The sequence below is a fragment of the Cyprinus carpio genome, chromosome B20 (assembly GCF_018340385.1).
Source record: "Cyprinus carpio isolate SPL01 chromosome B20, ASM1834038v1, whole genome shotgun sequence".
In the NCBI taxonomy this organism is placed as follows: Eukaryota; Metazoa; Chordata; class Actinopteri; order Cypriniformes; family Cyprinidae; genus Cyprinus; species Cyprinus carpio.
In genome coordinates, this window is record NC_056616.1 from 14,934,099 (window position 1) to 14,954,771 (window position 20,673).

The 20,673-nt window shown below is 35.0% G+C and overlaps 2 protein-coding genes across 2 annotated transcripts in view; both read right to left on the bottom strand.

Annotated features, from left to right (window-relative positions):
- The window catches only part of itsn2a (intersectin 2a), a 43,906-nt gene extending 27,205 nt beyond the window's left edge, over nt 1-16,701 (bottom strand). Inside the window, exons 1-2 of the mRNA XM_042746410.1 lie at nt 16,509-16,701; nt 3,296-3,356 (exon numbers count right to left, since the gene is read on the bottom strand). Of these exons, the coding sequence (XP_042602344.1) occupies nt 3,296-3,302 (7 nt within the window). The 5' untranslated portion in view covers nt 3,303-3,356; nt 16,509-16,701. The remainder of the gene's footprint in view (nt 1-3,295; nt 3,357-16,508) is intronic.
- A 1,290-nt stretch (nt 16,702-17,991) lies between these two features.
- On the bottom strand, nt 17,992-20,366 carry LOC109048968 (39S ribosomal protein L19, mitochondrial-like). Its single transcript, XM_019066631.2, has 6 exons — nt 20,216-20,366; nt 19,893-20,010; nt 19,314-19,432; nt 19,102-19,236; nt 18,604-18,785; nt 17,992-18,500 (listed from the first exon to the last, which is right to left on the bottom strand). The coding sequence occupies exons 1-6, from the start codon at nt 20,289-20,291 to the stop codon at nt 18,270-18,272; spliced, it is 861 nt and encodes a 286-aa protein (XP_018922176.2). The 5' UTR covers nt 20,292-20,366; the 3' UTR covers nt 17,992-18,269.
- Nucleotides 20,367-20,673: the final 307 nt, after the last annotated feature.

A 20,673-nucleotide genomic window follows, 5' to 3' on the forward strand; every position in this document is an offset into this window, starting at 1 on the left:
TAGTTGACTAATAGACTAGGTGACCTTAATGCTCTCCCATGACTCTTTAAGCTTGACGTTGCCTAGTCGTTAGTACTATAGAGGGCGCAACAGGATAAGAAATCATTTACAAATCAAGTCCACATTTACGTTCTGTTTCCAAACAGTTAAAATGACAAATAAATGCATACTCTGAAAGCACTCCAAATGACATGCGTGATTATACCATCTGGATGCTTGAAATTGAATGGGAGAATGCACGTTTTAAACAGATTATTGTGCAGGCAAGTTAAACGCCATTCTAATCTAATGTGCTGCTGGATTGTACACAGAAATGGGTAACACTTTACAAAAAGGTTCATTAGTTAACATTAGTTAACTACTTTAGTTAACATAAACTAAACTTGAGCAATACTTCTACAACATTTAAATAATCATAGTTAATGTTAATTTCAACATTTACTAATGCATTATTAAAATCAAAAGTTGTGCTTGTTAACATTAGTTAATGCACTGTGAATGAACATGAACTAACAATGAACAACTGTACTTTCATTAACTAACATTAAAAAAGATGAATAACTACTGTAATAAATGTATTGGTCATTGTTTGTTAGTTAATACATTAACTAACATTAACTAATGAAACCTTATTGTAAAGTGTTACCCAGAAAGGTATTGCCAACACTGCTCTGTGATTTCTCAAAAAAAAAAAAAAACTGAAAAACTGAAAAGTTCTAGCATATATTTCTTATTAACTAAAACCCACAGCTTCACTATTAGTAGAGAGACACTGCCAGGTAGAATTTATTCATACAAGCAATCGCTCTCTCACTAATGCATTCATATAAATATAAGCTTTACTGTGCTGCTTTATCTGTATCTGATTTAGAATGAGCAGAAATCTGTGAGAAACACAACGACCCAAAGACAAAAGAACTGATGAACGTGAGCTGTTACAGCAGCAATAGCCATGTGGGCAGCGCTGTGTCATATGCCATAGCTGTGCACAAGGTAGGGGCTGATTTTTTAAAGTCGGCTTTTATGTGATCAAAAGTCGAGTCGAAGTCGACTAGTCGCTGATGACGTCATCAATGAACAATATTAACTTACAAAAATATTACACCTACAAAAGGAACTTCCTCTAGGTAATTTTTTAAAATGTTTTTATGAAAGTGCAGCAAATATAAATTTAAAAAAAATGGTCAAAATCTTTTATGAAGTTTAACAAATATTAGTCTGTCCCTATATAAATAAGGAAGCAGTCACTAACAACTTTCAGCTGGGTGTGTTCTGTACAAACCCTGCGCTGAATCTAAAAAAATAGGAGCATTCTGATAACGACATCACTAAGAGTCTGTTCAGCCTTAGATGATTCGGCAACACAAGAACTTCTCATGTTTTTCAAATGGATTATTAAGAAGAAAAACCGTGGAGCAGGGACTTTGTCCAAATCATAGTTTTTATTGGATGGAGGCATATCAAAAGCTTGCAGTCGATTGTAAGGGGCAGGGTTTATCGGGGTTTATAAGTTTAGGGGAAGTCATGGCCTAATGGTTAAAGAGTCAGACTCGTAATCCAAAGGTTGCAAGTTCGAGTCTCGGGCCGGCAGGAATTGTAGTTGGGAGGAGTGAATGTACAGTGCTCTCTCCACCCTCAATACCACGACTGAGGTGCCCTTGAGCAAGGCACCGAACCCCCAACTGCTCCCCAGGCACTGCAGCGTAAATGGCTGCCCACTGCTCTGGGTGTGTGTGTGTTCACTGCTGTGTGTGTGCACTTTGGAAAATTATTAAATGTAATAAGTTCAGAAAATGTAATAAGTTCAGATCCAGATGGAATTATTGGAGCCCAACATACGTCATGAGAGAGGGTTCTAAGTCTAACATATGCATAGATTATTAATTCATGATAAAATCAATAACATGCATTTAGAAAAGAGATGGAGTGGAGTGAATTCCTTTGACCTTCAAATGTGTTGTAATATTCAAATTAATCAAATGAAACATTTTTTACCTTATTTTATTTCATCCAAAATATTAACAAAAATATTACACCTACAAAAGGAACTTCCTCTAGGTAAATTTTTTCAAATGTTTTTATGAAAGTGAAGCAAATATAAATAAATAAAAAACGGTCAAAATCCTTTATAGAGTTTAGCAAATATTAGTCTGTCCCTATATAAATAAGGAAGCAGTCATTAACAACTTTCAGCTGGGTGTGTTCTGTACAAACCCTGCGCTGAATCTAAAAAATAGGAGCATTCTGATAACGACATCACTAAGAGTCTGTTCAGCCTTAGATGATTCGGCAACACAAGAACTTCTCATATTTTTCTGATAGTGCAGCTCTGCTACTGAACTACGCTGTAATGATTCAGCACACAAGCCAAATGAGTTGCGTCTGAATTTTTCTCCATAGCCTCTTCATCCTTTTAAAGGCATACTTCAACCAAAATTAATTTTCAGTCCTCATTTACTCACCCCCATGTTGTTCCAAATCTGTATGACCTTCTTCTTGCAGAACACATAAGATATTGTCAGAGATGCTCTCCTTTATAATGAAAGTGTATAGAGACCAAAAGCTGTCAAGCGCCACACTAAAATGGTCATAAAAATGGTTCATACGACTATATTATATATATATGCCTGAAGCCATATGACAGATCTCTATAAAAAAAAAGAAGTGAAATTTAAAGTCCGCGTGAACCCGAAGTTTGTGATCGATTGTACTTCCGTATTTTGATGTACTTCCGAGAGAAACAGAATATTAAACGAGGAAAATAGAGAATGTAGCTTGTTTTTTCTAATGCGAACTGATTGGATATAGTAAAGTAGGCGTTTCATTCTGAAATAAATACTGACAGTTGGAGGGGCGTGATTATGGATGTCACACTCATGCCCAAGCCGTCAAATTGACGTCATCAGAGAATGCCCGTCGTTTTAGAGGGGAGAAGCATTCCTAGATATGGATTAAAGATTACGAAGGAAAACAATTTTTTTTTTTGTGGATTGACTTGCACGGATAAATTGTTCACCTCAAAAAGAGCAATGTGCGCTAACAAAATAAATATAGTCAGTTTTGATTTCATGCAGCTTTAAGTTATTCATCAAAAGTCAAGTCATGGCAGTCATGGTAAACATTTACTTTCATTGTGTGGAAAAGAGCGGCTTGAGCATTCTCCTACACATCTCCTTTTGTGTTCCACAGAAGATAGAAAGCTATATGGGTTTTAAAAGACATAAGGGTGAGTAAATGATAATGGGATTTTTTTTAAAAATCCATGCCCCTGACACACAAAAGAGCTGCGTCTTACCATTCATGACTGCAGGTGGGATGTAAGGGACCCTCTACTCGACCGGCTGGCTAATACTCATCTGGAGAAACAGAGAGAGAGAGGATTTTACATGCAGATAAGCAACAGAGGACACACTATGATGGAAATAGAATGAGATAGCAAAAGACAAACTGTGAACAAGTGAAAAGGATTAAATGGGAAGAAGAGAACAAGTAGAGAGTAATGAGAATGGAAAAGAGGGCATTTAAAGGAAGGACAAAGGGAGATGCACCTCTTCTCAGCTGCTCTTGAATATTTTGGCCATTGTTTCTATCCATTTTTCTCTTATACTCAATTATGTTGTTTGCCATAACACACACACACACACACATGCAACAAGCCACATCCCCTGTGCACCATCACGCATTCACACACAAACAGGATACTGATTGTGCCAGAGCGTTTTCGCCTAATGCAAAGCGATTGTTGGTCTCTGTCTTCGCTCTAAAGCTCTTTCTGGGAAATCAGCCCTGCGTCTCACAGCTGAATCTGAGTCGGTGCTCCATGAACAGATTGAACAAACATAAGCGAAACACAAACTCCCATTACAGCTGAGGAGGTCTGAGCCCATTAAAACACTTGCTGGAAAAATCTAGAAGTCCAGTAAGGGTGACAGTTGCGGTGGCTACAGCTACATTCACACAACAGCAGGTTGTCAGTCTTTGAAGTACTGTATAATACTCTAAATAGTCCTTTTTCATACACAAATTGTTTTATGCGCTGCATGCATTTCAGTCACAAATGTTAAGGCCTTCAAAGTCTCCCGGATTGTTAAAAATGGCAACAACAAAAAAGTGTATTGTGTGGTCAAACAGTGAGACAGCAGGGATACAAAAATATTTATAAATAAATCCTGAAATAAAGTATTTTGACAGATATGAAAGGATTGAAGTTACAGGACTGTCAAATGCCAAACAATTTAGAATAATAATCTAAACTGTTTTAGTTTAGGTAAGATTTGTATATAAATACAGTATAAGCTCTAACGTTGTGAAACAATTAATTTTTTTCTTTACACACACACACACACACACACACACACACACACACACACACATATATATATATATATATATTAAAATACAATTCATTCCAGGAATGCCATAGCTACATTTTTTTAGGATGCTTTGCTGAACAGAAAGTTTAAATGAATCTTCTGTAACATCATAAAATGTCTTTACTGTCATTTTGATCAATTTAACGCATCCTTGCTAAATAAATGTATTTGATTATTCATAAAAGAAAAAACTAAAGTGACCCCAAACAGTCAGCCAATCCCAAACACTGACTGGGTGCCAATTTAGTTTCATAATCTATATTGCATGTACTGCAGATGAACTGTTTTCTTTTTGCCTGAGCTGTAAACCTGTAGAACCTGGCTAGACACAGATTCTTCCTAGTCAAACTGTCACCAGTGTGAGAAAGTTTCATGTGTACAAACACTAAAAAAAGTTGGAAGGTGATTTATTCAGTGACATTACAAGCCAATATATTTGTTTACAAGACAGCACAGCTTAAGGCAATGTGTTAAAGTAGGCCTACTTCAAACGAGTTTACCTTTTTATATACTTGACAGTTTACGTGATTGCAGGCAACATACAGGCTTATGAAAAGTAATCCATCAGTTACAGTAATGTTGACTGCATTTTTTGTAGCATTCTCAAAGAAAAAGATATTTAAACAGTTCAGCATCAGTCTATCTAACGGTTACTTAAGAGCCATTTTCACATAGTTGATTTAAGTTCAAATTCCATAACTTATCTTTTGTTTTTAAATGGAAGTCATTGGAATGTTTTCAAACAGACTGGCGGTATTTCAGCTGAGCTGCTGCTATGGGGGAGGCAGTAGTGGTGCGGCTCGGTTATTATCCACTCAGAAGTGAGAGACAAAATATTACATCTTTCAGTAACTGCTCTGTTATGCTAGGGTGCATTAGTATACAAATCAGCACGTCTCTGCACTTTAGCTGTCAGCAAATTTTCCTGCAGTATTGGGAGTGTTTGAATCCACTTTTTCAACTTCTAATTAGTCTTGCATGCCAGTGAGTCAAGTAGCACACAAACCTCTTCCTGCTCATTTGCTCTAATACTGTTAGATCAGTCTGCTACATCCAGGCAGCAAATATCTGATTATCATTTGGCTGAGAATATGCTATGCACCACAAATACTCATTTCTGATGTCCTACAGATCGTTGTATTTAGTATTATCAGTAAAGCCCAGTTTCTGAGTCATTAGGCCAATCAGATTCGAAGATAAGAATTAGTTCTTGTCTCTGAATTTGATTGGCTTAATGGCTCAGAAATGTACTAATTTCTAATAAAACAAAAACCTTCACACTGCTATATGAAAGGTTTAGAGGACCAAAATCAATTCTTATTTAAGCCTTGCAGGACCAAATTTTACATTTACTCTAATATTAATAAATTATCATAGTTTTTACAATCCTTCTTGGTTAGAAAGTTTGGTTAGAAACAGATTGTCAAAGCTCTTTACACTGCAACAAGCACTTTGCTTTCACAGTAGGAATTTCAGTTACATTTAGCATTAATCACTGACAAAAACAAAGACTTTCGTATGTAATAGTGCTTTTTTGTGAATTTTTGTCTGCTTAGCACAACAATCTTAACTTACAATGCCACAAACAGCTTATCGGGTCCACACTTATAAAACAACCCTGCATTATTGCATTGAAATGTGTTGTGCTGCTTTTATGGCTCCCAGGAGAATCAGAGATCTGTTGACTGCTGGATTATCTATGCTTTTATGCGTAAATCACATTTTAGATAGCAAATGATTTCACACCGTTAGTATACGGTACCTTTATTACCTTTTCACCAGCTGGCTACAATGCAATAACAGCAAGTTACTTGAGTCAAAAATGTCATCCAACAGAATAAACAGAATAAACTATGCAAAACAGCACAGTGCAAATGATCTACAAGTTATGCTCCTTTTTCCGAATTCAAACTGCCTTAATAAAATGTAACCCGAGTTTGAGTGTCTGCTAGAGGTCCTTTCCGAATACTGTTTTCCTCTCTCTTCTTCCATTACTTTGTGTCTAGACTTCATTGTTCTATCTAATTTATAATGCGAATGAAGAAGAGAGGCATCATCAGTTTTGAATTAAGCAGTACCGAGGTTTATGTGCTTAGAGCGATATCTCCGAATATGATTCATGAACAGCACAGTATCATTCATTTCTGCAGACTACAGAGGTTAACAGTATCATTAGAGTGTAACTGAAGGGATCAGATATAAAGGCCTGTTCATCTCGGGTTTCATGTCATGTCAAGTTGAATCAAAAGCTTATGTTTGACCTTAAATCCATCCATCACATGTGCTATGATTGATCTTATCGCTCATTATAAAACATTTCCAAAGTTAAAGGAATGCTTCGTGGCATATCAAATTTACTTTTAAAATCTGCAATAATAATAGTAAACGTATTTAGTCCTAATTGTGGTTCATTCAGACTGTGGAAATGCTTAAAAACCCACTAAGTTATAACGTCTTTATAGCGTTCATCTTAATATGAGCTGACACTATTGAGATTGCCATTTGAGGCAGACCAGAAGAGAGATGGAGGTAATGAGACTTAAGATGTGACCATAGGTTCTCATCCCGTACTAATCTATTGTGTGCAAATAAAGAGTCCATTACAGATCAATAAATGGAGGGTTAATAGACTGATGGATAGATTAAAGAGCTAAAAGCTGAGGCAGACAGAATCTGTGGTTTGGACTGGGTTCTCATTCACACACACTGAAACTCCAAACCACTTTAGGCTGCTGTGATTGCTTTTACTACATTAGAATGCTCTTCAGTCTTTTACTTTGCCGTACTTTGCATTTCATATTTTACCTTTTGTCCAAACACCTCACTGAATACCTGCTTTAAATAATAATAACACACAAAAAATTAATTATCATTATTAAAATTCGCTGTAATAGCAATTATCTCTTTCAGTCTTAAAGGGATAGTTTATACAAAAAAATTATAATTAAAATTCTGTCATTAATTAGTCACCCTCATGTCGTTCCAAACCCGTAAAACCTTTGTTAATCTTCAGAACACAAATTAAGATATTTTTGATGAAATCCAAGAGCTTTTTGACCCTGCATAGAGTCGGAGTGTAAATGCAGCTGAACCAGATGCTCTCAAAAACGAAATAAACACACAACAAAAATGAGAGTGGTGTGACAACAGCAGTTAAGAAAGCATCTGATCATAACGATGTGTGTATGTTTGCATGAGCTCTGCAATCGGCACTCCAGTCATGTCACATTTATTTATATAGTGCTTTATACACAAGATTGATTTAAAGCAATGAACTTTACATTATTAAACATGAAAAAACAATGTCCGTGACACTTTCAGTTAGAATAACATCTTGATTTTCGGTTATAAATCAGCTATCCATTGTGGAGCAATCTAATGATAAAATATTTTTATTACTGAATGCAAAATAATAAATAAATAAATAAATAAAAACTTTATTACATTAAAGTGATAGATTAAAGCTTAATCTAGCTCAGCACAGTTTTTATCATTATAACACTATAAGGTGTTTTAAGAGAGCTAATGTTTTGAATAATATAATTATGCCAAAAATAAAATGTCTTAACACTTACTATTATTTTGTTCCATATCCATATGATTTACAAAAAGAGTTGTTAGGCAGAATGATGAGTTGCTTTTCCATAGTCAATTAAATGGTGAATGAGAATGTCTCTCTGTCTGTCATCTCATTTTGTTTATTTGTATAGCGCTTTTTACGATACAAATCATTGCAAAACAACTTCACAGAAAATTAAGTTTCTACAATATTTAGTAGTAGCTTATCAGTGGTGACTGTCAGTTTATGTGTATACGGCAGAAATGTTCAGAAAAATCAATAAAAGACGTAAACAAACAGACGATTAACACTATTAACAGCAATTATGCAATCAAACTTAGAGCAATGTGGTAGTTCTGTATGTTGTCTCTGGGTTAGCATCATCTGAGGTCCTCTGAGGGCCTCCATTATATGTTTGAAATTTTCAAGAGCTGAAGTGATTGCCTTATTTATTAGTTAGAAAACAAATTACAATATTAGTTAGAAGTATAACTCAATATTTTCAGTAATTGTAAAAGCTGAGTAATAGAACAAAGCCTACTGATTAATCTGTGAAATAATAGACAATTAGTCGATTAATCATTGTAATAATCATTCGATTAATCATCAAAATAATCATTTGTTGCAGCCCTAGCTATGTGAATACTTTGTGCTCAAAGAAAGCAAAAATAACTTTATTCAACAATTTCTTCTCATGAATGTGCATCGAAAACTGACATGGAAGAATATACATTTTTGAATAAAGTCATTATTTTGGTTTTCTTTGCACACAGGAAGTATTGTTGTAGCTTCACAAAAATTAAGGTTGAACCACTGATGTCACATGGACTATTTTAACAATGTCCTTTTATTACCTTTCTGGGTCTTGAATGTGGTAGTTCCCTTGCTGTCTATGCAGTGTCAGAAAGCACTCAGATTTTATAAAAAATATCTTAATTAGTGTTCCAAAGATGAACGAAGGTCTTACAGGTTTGCAACGGTATGAGGGTGAGTAATTATTGACAGAATTTTTGTGTGGACTATCCCTTTAAATATATAGATCACATAATAACATACACAGTTCAACATGCAAGTCATCAGGCTAGTGGAGTGAAGATCTCTTTCACGAAGACAAAGCCCTTTAACACAGATAAACAGACCACATCCACATACCTACACACACAGAAAAATATTTTTTTTATTTAGTTTAACCCAATTATTTCATTCAGGGCCTAAACTAGGATTCTCTTCCAGTGGTCAATATAAGGGAATTAACATGAATATATGCTCCAGTTTCTCTGTTTGCAAAGCTAAAACTAAAGAGATAAAAAAAGATTTCCAAATGCCATTTATCATTAAACTTAAAATACTTATTGGTAGGAACAAGAAAAAATCATAATTATCATAAATTTCAAGGCTCTGTGTAATATTTGTAAAAAAACGTCCCTATAACATATTAGAGAGTATAAGACAGATATATAAAAAATTAAACATGATGTTCAAAGCTAAAGTGACTGTTCAGCTTTTGTTAAATGTGTATATATTAAAAAAACATCCACGGAAAACACAAAACTAAAGGTCAATGAAAAAACACAGTCATGGAATTCTTAGCTCGTTTATATGCACATAGTCAATACCTGACATTTGCATGTTACTACTAGTTGTACAGGGGGAATATTCGGATTCACTTCTAAATCAGTTTTATATAATCCACCACATAATTTACATAAAGCCTCACAGACATACAAATAACATCCACAGTCCATTCAGACACATTGTTCACAATAACTGAAGTGCTTATGGGAATCAGGGAGGGAATCATTTCTATTAATTAATTCAGAATTTTTTCTAGAACATCTTGTGCTCTAGAGAGGCTCGGGATGTGGATGAGAGGTACAGAGGTGTAATGGACCCAGGATGAATTGCTTATTAAAAACTGCTCTCGAAATTCCATTCTCAATTTCACTGTTCTCATGTAGACTAAACTAGATTGAATATTAAATTGGGTCTCTCTATCTAATGCTGCAGAGATGAGGCGAGAGAGAGGAGAAGTGAGGACTTCATACATCAGTGATCTTACAGCACAGCCTGCAGATCCATGTTTATTAGAGTAATTCTAATATACCTCCCTTGCTTTTTCTGGCCACGTACACACTGCAGCTAAATACATTGTCACTCTTATTTTGAGTGCTTAATCCTATTCTGTGAGTGACAACCACATTCTATATCCGAATTCACACAGGATCAATCAAATGTTAACACAAGTAACACTGTTAGTTTATTGCCTCTCTTGACGGTAGTTTACTTAAAAAGTCAGACTCTGTGATTTCGGGAATGGCTCTTAAAATTCGTACACAGAACAATAATTTGAAGTGAATCTCCACATTCATCTATGCAATGCTCTTTCTAACTCGAATTAAAGTCACTGTGAGTCTCACGGTTTTAGTGCAATAAATTTAAGATGGGCAGCAGCAACATTTCTATTTACACCCACACAAATATGTCTCCCCGAAGCTTTGAGAAAACATTACTTGAGATTCGGGCTGCACAGATACAAAAACTGATCACTACAAAGACAGAGAGACATAAAGTTAGAAACCGCTCCTTTTCTGAATCAGTCAGTCTCTTTTTATAACAACCAAGGGGTTTCATTAGATAGTATAAACAAGGAGAGGCAGCTACTGTATATTTTATGGTGTATTCCCAAAATAATGCATTGGTACCAAGATCATGGATTTGTGGGAACCAAGAAAATGATACTTTTGGATGATAAACCTAAATGTACATATCTGAAATAAAGATTATTATCATGAAACAATATATAGTAATTATTAATCTATAATTTATAGTTGTAGTTTAAAACCCATATAGATATAAAAATATGTAAAAACATAAACAAGTCTATATTAAGGCTGTCAACAATTATACAAATGGCACTTGTTCATATATATTTACATACACAAAAATATTTTATATTTCATATGCCTATATGATGTATATTTATGTGTATGTCCCTTTTTTCTCAACATTAAATGTGTTTAATTAAATGTCCAATTCAGAGATGAAGCTACTTGCTGAGTTTGTTTTTTACCCATAGCATAAACTGTTTGAAAATGTAATAATGACTACTTTAAGCATGCTAAATGAGATACAATTCTGGTTGTTCTCAAAAGGAGCAATGAATTGGGTATTGAGTCTTACTGTGGGGTACTAAAAAGCCTTTAATTGTCATTTGTTACCTAGAACGCTTCCTCATTTGTGTCAGTATGGACAATATCACTATTATGCATGCAGTGTGAATGTGTGTTTCTGTATGTGTAAGACCAGAGTAGGCATTACAACTGCAAACAGAGTCTGAGCCTTCAAGCCATGGAACATGATATAATTTCTTCTTTACATACACAAACACACTAACATGCCACCCCACCCAAAATCTTTAAGTCAAAACAGCCCCAAACCACACATTCTGCAAAACTCATGTCAGAAACGACAGGTAACACTTAATTCTACCAGTGTGAGTTCTCCTAGAAACCTTCCTCTCTCTTTCATTGTGCCAAAGGACTGTCTGTCCCGTCCTTCTACTTCACTTCATCTTGCACAGCCACATACAAATGTCCCTTGAAATGTTAGTGATGGACACCTGCAGCATTGGCAAATCAGCATTCAACATATCACTCTCCTCACACAGCACATGTCTGTTCTGAGTGTACTACCCAGCATGCTTTGTGCAAAGAAGGGGAATAAGGACTCCTCTGTCTACACAGGAAACAAGCATATGAAACATGCCAGCAGAGACCACACTAGCCATTCAGAGAGTTGTACTGAATGATGCTGCAGAGGTGAAAGTGAAAACACCACACCAAAAAAACAAAAACACCAACACAAACTAAAACGGAGCAGCAAATCTCTATATTATATCTGTATGATTTGCAGACTCATATTTATCTCCAGATGCTGGTAAAATAAACAGCAGCGTATCCACAAGTGAAAAGTGAGGAAGCTAAATGAATGCTAATTCTATGAGTACTTATTTTACTATACCACTGTTTTCAGATTTTCTTGCTCAAAATATATCCCCATTTTAAAAAAAAAATCTTCATTATGAAAATTCCTTTTTTCATCCCCATTAAAAAGATGAAAACTGCATACAATTAAAATAAAAAATTCTAAATGTAAATTCTAATCCAACACTCTAAACCCACACTGTTTTTACTTAACCCATGTCTTTAAGTTTTACAACACTAATTTCAATCAAAACTCACCATGAATTTGAAAAGACTGTGTGTTTTAAAATGTTAAGATGTTGCCTTACATGTATGATTCGTCAAAAACACCAGCTCAAAATATTTATTTAGCAACTGGTTAGCAAATTTTTAAACAACACAGCAGCTGTAATGTTTGAGATATTACTGTGTGTAATTCATGTTGTACAGACCATATTTCACTCAAATACATAATAATAATAATAATAAAAGCTTCTAAAACCATGTTAAAAATACCATTGGGAACCCACTAGCTCAAATTTGCTACCCTGGCTCATTGGAAAAATGTTTTTGCCAAATGATATTGCGATGGTTCTTGTTTATTTTGTGACACATCTAAAGTTAAATGTACAGTGATTGTCACTAAAACTGTGATAAATTTTACCTCAAATAGATGAACGTGAATCTGGCAATATTTTATTACATTGGTTGTGGCAGATCTAAAATGAAATGTCTGGTGAGTGGAGCTAAAAGGTTGAAGCGCTATCCTTTTTGAAAATAATGTACCACCTACACTAAACCCTACCAATAGCGGTAAACAACAGAAAACGTGAGACAAAAACGAGTTCATACAGAGATGTTTAGTATAGTTTTATTTTGAACATTTCCATTACTCACATTAAAAAGAGCTGCCAAATATTGTTATCAAGAAGACTGCCAGATGAAATTAACGGACTGGAAGGGAATTTGTCTAAACATGACAGTGAGTCACAAGTACTCCAAGTGCATTTCTGTACACTTTTTCTATTAATTGTAATGCAAGCAGGAGAACTGCAGCAACAGATCTTATACCTCTTATCTTTTATCACCAACGCACATCTAAAGTGGAGTTACACAAATAATGATTGTGCTTCAGTTCCCTTTAGCACGCTTTTCCTCACAGTTCACAGCATGCGTGTCTGTACAAACAGTAGCACAGAAGGCGGTGACCACGTTCTCTTGAAAATGCACGTTCATGGAACCACGTCTTCATTTTACTAAAGTCCACCATCCAACTTGCGAACATCTTTTTTAAGTTCAGAGGCACGTCCATTATTCTTATTCCACACAGAATATCTTTTTTTCCTTATATTTGAAGGTGAACAAGAACAGTAGCGAAGCTTTGTAACTGTAACTCACTAACTCGACTGATATTCACAGAACGAGATTGTGGTGTTCTGGATGACGCAAGAGAATTTGACTCTCGCAGATTTGATTATATTAAAAAGTGTTTTGAGGACACATTGTCACAACACACCATTTCATTCCCTTTCTTTATTCCTTTCTCTCCTCTTTATATCTCTCTGGTAAACTCTCACACACACACACTACTATTGGTATTTAGGGCAGCCAACATCCTCTAGTAGGAAGCAATCCTCTGTGTGTATGTGTGTGTGTGTGTGACATATAAGGCATATTTCTGGGGCACTCCACCCTGTTCCCACTGGGACATTCGCACACACACACACACACCAGTACTCGCGCAGAACATGGGTGGTTGGCATTCAAAAGTGAAAAATCTTGCAAATGAGATATGAAACTCAAATGCGACTCATGTCACATCAACCATCCACATAAACACTTTATATTAGGCACTTACTTCAGACTGCCTGCAAATCTCTGCCTGAGATGATGTCAATTCATTCTGAAGTCAAATTCACAATATTTTAATTCATTTTCACCGGTGCATTCTGGGTTATTTATACATACACTCTAATTCAAAAGTTTGGGATCAGTAAGATTTTTTATTGGTTTTGAATGCAGTCTCTTATGCTTTCTAAGGCTGCATTTATTTGATCAAAATGCAGTAAACACCGTAATATTATGGAAATATTATTGCATTTTCAAAATTACTGTGTTCTATTTGAATACATTTTAAAATGTAATTTATTCCTGTGATGCAAAGCAGCCATTAATCGAGTTTTTAGAGTCACATGATCCTTCAGAAATCAGTCTAACATGCTGATTTGGTGCTCAAGAAACATTTCTTATTATTATCAGTTTGAAAAAAGTTGTGGAAAAAAATATTTTTGTGGAAACAGATAAATTTTTTTCTGGATTCTTTGGTGAACAACACGATCAAAAGAATCCTTGCTGAATAAAATTGTTTATTTTCTTTCAAAACAAACTTCTAAAAAATCTTACTGACCCCAAATGATAGTGTACACAGCAATTTGATGCATCGTGTAAACATGAACATTACCACTATTAATCTTACAGGAAATGATGTCATATGCATAGATGCTTTAGATAAAGGCCTTGTTTGCATATGCATGTGATGTCTGCACAATTCTGACTTGCAAATGATTTACGTTTTCCAAGAACAATCGCAATAAGGTATAAAATCCGCTGACATTTACACAAAGATTAGGCCTCAAAAATCTTAGAGAGAATCTAAGCAAACATTAAAGCAACACAGCATTATTCCAGCCCACTGATGCTTTTAAAACAAAATAACTGATTGCCACCCAAGATCATTACATACAAAGCCAAGTCTGTCAGCAAATTAACAACAATTGACGATGATAAGTGTAGCCATCTTGATGTATTTCACAGTGGTGAGTTTATCACCGTACCGATAAGAGCAAAGAAATGATGGTCAGCATATTTCCCCCAATCAGACTCATCCATTCATCACGCAGGTTATTTACTACTGCGACTGGCCCCACATACTGAAAGGATGCAGGAGCCGAAACAGATTGTAGCCTCTGTGCTTTGATGAACAGCGCTAGCCTTGGAGGAAGAGAGTAACGAGAATATATGGTGTTTGGCACACACTACATAACCTACTTCTACAACAGTCTGTGAATCTAAAAAACTTCAAAGGAAATAGCCTGGGTCACACTTCACATTACAGGGTACTCTTATGAGTAAGTTCTGAGTAATACTAATGCACGACATGATGAAACCGAAATTTATTTTCTGACTCACAACTAGGTGTCTCAAAGTTGTGTTGGCCCTCTTGATCCTTTTTACAACAGGGTTCTGTTTTGTTAACAATACATTAGTAAACATTAACCAACAATGAAAAATCTTTCTAAAGCATTTATTAATCTTACTTGATGTAAATTTCAACATTAACTAATACATTATAGAAATTAAAAGCTGTATCTTTTAATATTATTTAAAGGAGCTGAGATAGCGTGAACTAACATTACCAACGAAAACTAAAACAAATGTATTGCTCATTGTTAATTAATGCTTTAACTAACAGGACCTCATTGAAAGTATAAATCTATTTATTTACATTAGTTTCAGGGCCGGTTGGGATATGTAGTACAAAATAAGAATTAATTCATAGCTGATCTTAACATCTTAATTCTAAATACATGTCTTCACATGACACAAACCCCACAATATTCATGGTAGGAGCAAACAGTATTGTTTACTTTTCACGGGCTGATTTTGGGACCAAATGTAGTATTTTACAAATCAGCCAGTCCTGAATATGGTTGAGACATTAAAAACAGGGAAAAAAAGCAAAAATAAGTAAATAAATAAAAATAATCTATCTGTCTACCTACATAAAAATAAAAATAAAAATACTATAAAATACTGGCAACAGTGACAAGTTTAGTTAGCCTAATGTTAAAATATTTTTAATTGACTGTGAAAATATATTTTTAAATTACTCTTGAATAAATTTATCATCAATCTTTTCTGTTTGTTGTTTCACAACCAAAACTAGTATTTTAATGCCATAACATGTGCCAAGCATGAATTAAAAATATAACTTTAATCCTGAATAAAAATTATATGTAATCCCTATGTAAATATAATAGGACTAATAATAATATGAAATTATTTTGCGATTTATTACATTAACATCCATGTAACATGAACTCTGCACTAAGCGTTAATTTAGAAAATAAATGAGGCACCTGATATCTAATTAAAAGTACATTTTCTATATGGATTGAGGCTGGATGATAAGGGTTATTGTAGATACAGGTATCCTGGAGGCAGGTGCACTAGTGGGACAGGTGTGTTGCATCTCTGGCGACACTTTCAGCGTCCCGCTGGGAAACACTTACAATGATCCAGCTCTTATGTTTCAGCTTATTATAGAGCTTAAACCGGATTGAGTTGCTGTATAAGTTCACAACCTGCACAACAAGTTTATCCGTTATGTGATTGAAATCAATGACAGCGATTCCGCTCCTTCACGAACACGTTACGGGCTTTTGTTCCGAAACTGCGCTCTTTTCTCTCGGACAAAATGATTAAGCGTCTAAAAAAATGCTCATTAAACACTGAACATATAGAATATTAACAAATGTTATATTAACAATAGACGGCAACCTTATCACAATAGAGTAGCTAACCTATAGGGAACTGCAAAAGATAAACGCTTACCGTGCATATCGCGAAGAAAGAACGACACAGTGTTGTTGTGATTTCATAAAAACAGAGCCAGCGTAACCGAAAACATCCTTGGATAACGGGAGACGTGTTGTTTTGGTATCCAGGTGAAGGACCGGCTCACTGCAGAATAGACGCGGACTGCGGCGTCTTTTCACTATCCACAAGTGATAGGGCTGACGTCACTGACAACAGCAGGATGGGCGGAGCTTCGAGCGCACAGATGTGCACGAGGATTAGTACAAAATACCATGTCACTGAAATAATGTGACAAGTTCACGCTGTGGTTTATAGATATCGAGCAAGAGGGTCTGATCTAAAATAGCACGTCTGGACATTAGAAGTCACTGATATGAAAATCTGTGCACACCTTTGTTTAGCGAGATGTTCATTTAGCAGCTATTGTATTTCAAGACGTTGCAAATTTTGTATTTAAACACTCCACTGAAAAACATACTAAACCTGCCTAAATTCGTCTGCTGCTGTCCAGCCTGGGTTTAGTTAGGTTAGCTTTGGGTTGAAAAGTGCCCAGAACCACTCTAAAGCCATCTTCTCATGCTGGTTTAAGTTGTTTTACTTAGCTATTAAACTATAATTATTAAACGTATATTAACTATTAGACTATTAAAGAGGAAATAAATATTTATTTACTCTATACCACAGAGTAAATGAATATGCGTGTTACTCTTTAATACTCTTTAACTTTTACATATAAATAACTGGGTCATATTAACAGCTGTGCTTTTATAATCTAAGTCTCAGTTTCTCAATTAACATTATTTCATGAATTCCATTCCATGTTGAAAACAGCCAAAAACTGCCTGCTCCTTTTTATTTACACAATTCAAAAGTTTGGGGTCAGTAAGATTTTTAAATGTTTCACCAAGGCTCCATTTATTTGATTTAAAAAAAAAGGCAAGAAGAAAAGAAACGATAAAAACATTAATATTAAGAAATATTATAAAAGTTTCCTATTTTAATAAATGTAATGTAATAATAAACGTGAACTGCATTAAGCTAACTGAGACTTGTTATAGCACTTGTATATCATTGCTCTTTTGTTGATTTTGATTGCTTCCATTTTCCTCATTTATAAGTCTCTTTCAATAAAATTATAAATGTGGTTTACTGTCACTTTATCAATTTAATGCATCCTTGCTGAATAAAAGTATTAACCTCTTTAAAAAAAAAAACTTTGAATAGTAGTGCAATTTATTTTCAGACTGTAAACAACTGCAAAATTAGACTACATGAAATTACTTTAATAAATTTCATTACTTTTGAATATAGAATTAAGGTATTATTATTTAGGATGTTTTATTTGCTGTTCAGATACCAATTTACATTTTTTTGGAGTGTTCTCTGCTGCCCTCTATTGCTAACAGTGACTAATTGCAAGGCAGCAGTATCACTGCTTACACAACTGCATTTGCAGACACTAACGGCACAAATATAAGACAATAAACAACAGCAAGAAAATGATTGACATTATTTTAATTTAGGATGGTTATTTGTAGATATGCATCAGCGGTTGAACTGGTGAGAAGCATGTAAAATACACACACATGAAAAGTTCTGATGTATCATATGTAGTCATCTGAATGTGTCTCCAGAATCCATTTTGAGGCAAAACCCAGAACCACAACCACATCAGCATGTCTCACCAAAGTCAGATCTTTTAAGCATCTTTAAAGGTGTCACCCCAGCCTCATGTCCCTTCAAAGGGATTGTCTCTGTCCAAGCTGGAAGTGGTTTCTATGGACTGTTCACTTTTTGAGATTTTTGTACCTCCTTGAAGATCTGCTCCTCTAAACTGAATGTGTCATACTCCTTCAGCATATCGTACGGCCTCCACGGTTCTGCCCACTTCTGAGCATGCTCCATCATCTCCGGGGTCAAACATAGGTCAAAGCGGATACCCTTAATGTTAAACTTGGGGCGCTCCCAACGTTTAGACCATGGCTTTGGCTTCATTTTTACTTTTAACTACAAGAGAAAGATAGAAACAGACAGGAAACTTTTTAAATGTAGTGGCTGAACACCACAGGTGTACAATTTACCATCACAGAATGTTACTAGAACGCCTTACCGGATTGACCGGAACGTCTCCTGTTATCTCATAATGGACAGGTTGCATGTCAAAGTCGAAGGAGCTGTACTCAGGAAGAGCATCTCTCAAGTACATGAGATTGTCATCCAGTCTCCTCTCCAGCTTCAACACTTCAATCTTACGCATACGTGGATTGTACAGTTCAAAGCATATCTCCACTCCTACAGTGAATGAAAACTTATTACTATGCATTTGATAACAAAATGGCAACAAAATTCAAAAGGCATTAGATTCCATGCATAGTGGATACTATGATTAAAGTGAAACCAGTACAAATCAGAACAGTAGTGTTGCAATTTATGTTATCAATTAATCTGTCAATTATGTCTTTTAATAATTGTATCAAAAGCCACTTTTTATGCTAGCATTTTTTTTATTTAATTGTTGCAGCACTACAGAACAGATAATGCAATGAAACTAAAACAAAGTAAAATGAAATGTTACAAGTTTTTTTTTGTTGTTGTTTTTTTTGTTTACCTTGGCCATCAACAACATTCCTAAGAATAAAAGTAGCACCCAATCCTTTTCCAGAGCGCTGAATGCAGATTCCAACGAAGCGATTCAAGTTCCCGTTCACATGAGGATCAGTCATGGACACTGCTAAAATACTGCCTACATGAAACAATAAAGAGAATATTTATACACCATAAAACGTCTTGCAGTGTGTTACAATCATCAGTATTTCTTACCAACGTAAAACTCGGGAATTTTGAGAACTGTCCGTCTCTGTATCATGTCTTTCCGTTCTGCTGAAAATTTCACAGGGTTTGTGCGCTGACGAGGAGGGATGAACTCTGGACTCAAAAACCTAATCAGACATTTATTTTGTGAAGCAACTGAATAATGAAACATGTTACTAATAAAAGTTTTATGATAGAAATATTAAACAGCTGACAGTAACATCCAGTGATGCAAACTTTGTCAAATTTGGTCAAAAATTGGAAAATTCAGGCTACCTTTAAATGCTTCATGTAATTTTCTACATATTAGGCAAAGTGAATGTTAGCATTGTTTAAAATAAAAATATAATTTGGAAATAGCTCAAAATGACTACAGTAAATAATTTATTTCATTATTCCTTTAACAGTTACAGTCTTGCTGAAATTAATAATTTAAATATCTACAAATGTTGATTTTATACATGTTCTATGCTGATTGAGTGACAGGTTCCAATAAACCTTCTCTAATGAACCTGTTAAACCTCAGGAAGCTGGCAGGTGTAAACTAAAGCATAATCATACGCATTTACTCAACTACAACACACATACCGTCGCAGAAATGCCTCTTTCTGTGTTTTGTCTATGATAACTGGTTTGGGTGGAGGAGTGAATTTTGGAGGTCCATCTGACGCTGCAGCGTGCCTCAGTACAGACGTCGACAGAAGTCCTAGAAATAAAATAAATACTGTGTATGTGTACAAATCATGTTAGGTATCAGTAATAGTTAACTTATTCATTACAAAGGGCTGTCTACCGCAGATTTATTCACTTGAGCAGATGATAGTTTTAATGATCGTCTCATTAGTGGCCTTTTCTGTTATTACCATCTAATATGGACTTGGTAATGGAGAATATAAAGCACAGTAACGTACGTTCGTACTGAGGGAAATGTCTTAAAATTCCTAGCAAGCCCATCATTTCTCTCGTCCTCCTTGTGCACGCCGCCATGTTTGACTTTTGACAGAGGAGTGCGTACAAGAAACATTCTGATTGGCTGTCTAACCTCAAGAACGATGACGGGGACTGGCTAGATGATGTGAAAACTAAAATGTTTTATGACGTATTTTTATGTTAAATCTTTGGCGAGCTAAACACGAGTAAAATGAATATACCAAATTTGAAAATTCACTGTGTGACTATGAATAATATTATTAAAAAGTCCATATTAGACCGCCCAAAAAAAAAAAAAAAAAAAATTGGCTGTTATAAAGTATTCTCAAAGATTAATATAACGTTACTAAAAGGACAAAAGTGACGTTCCAGTCCCAGATACCCACCCTCGTATATATATAACTTTCATTCGAAGTGGTTTAAATTAATATTTTATATA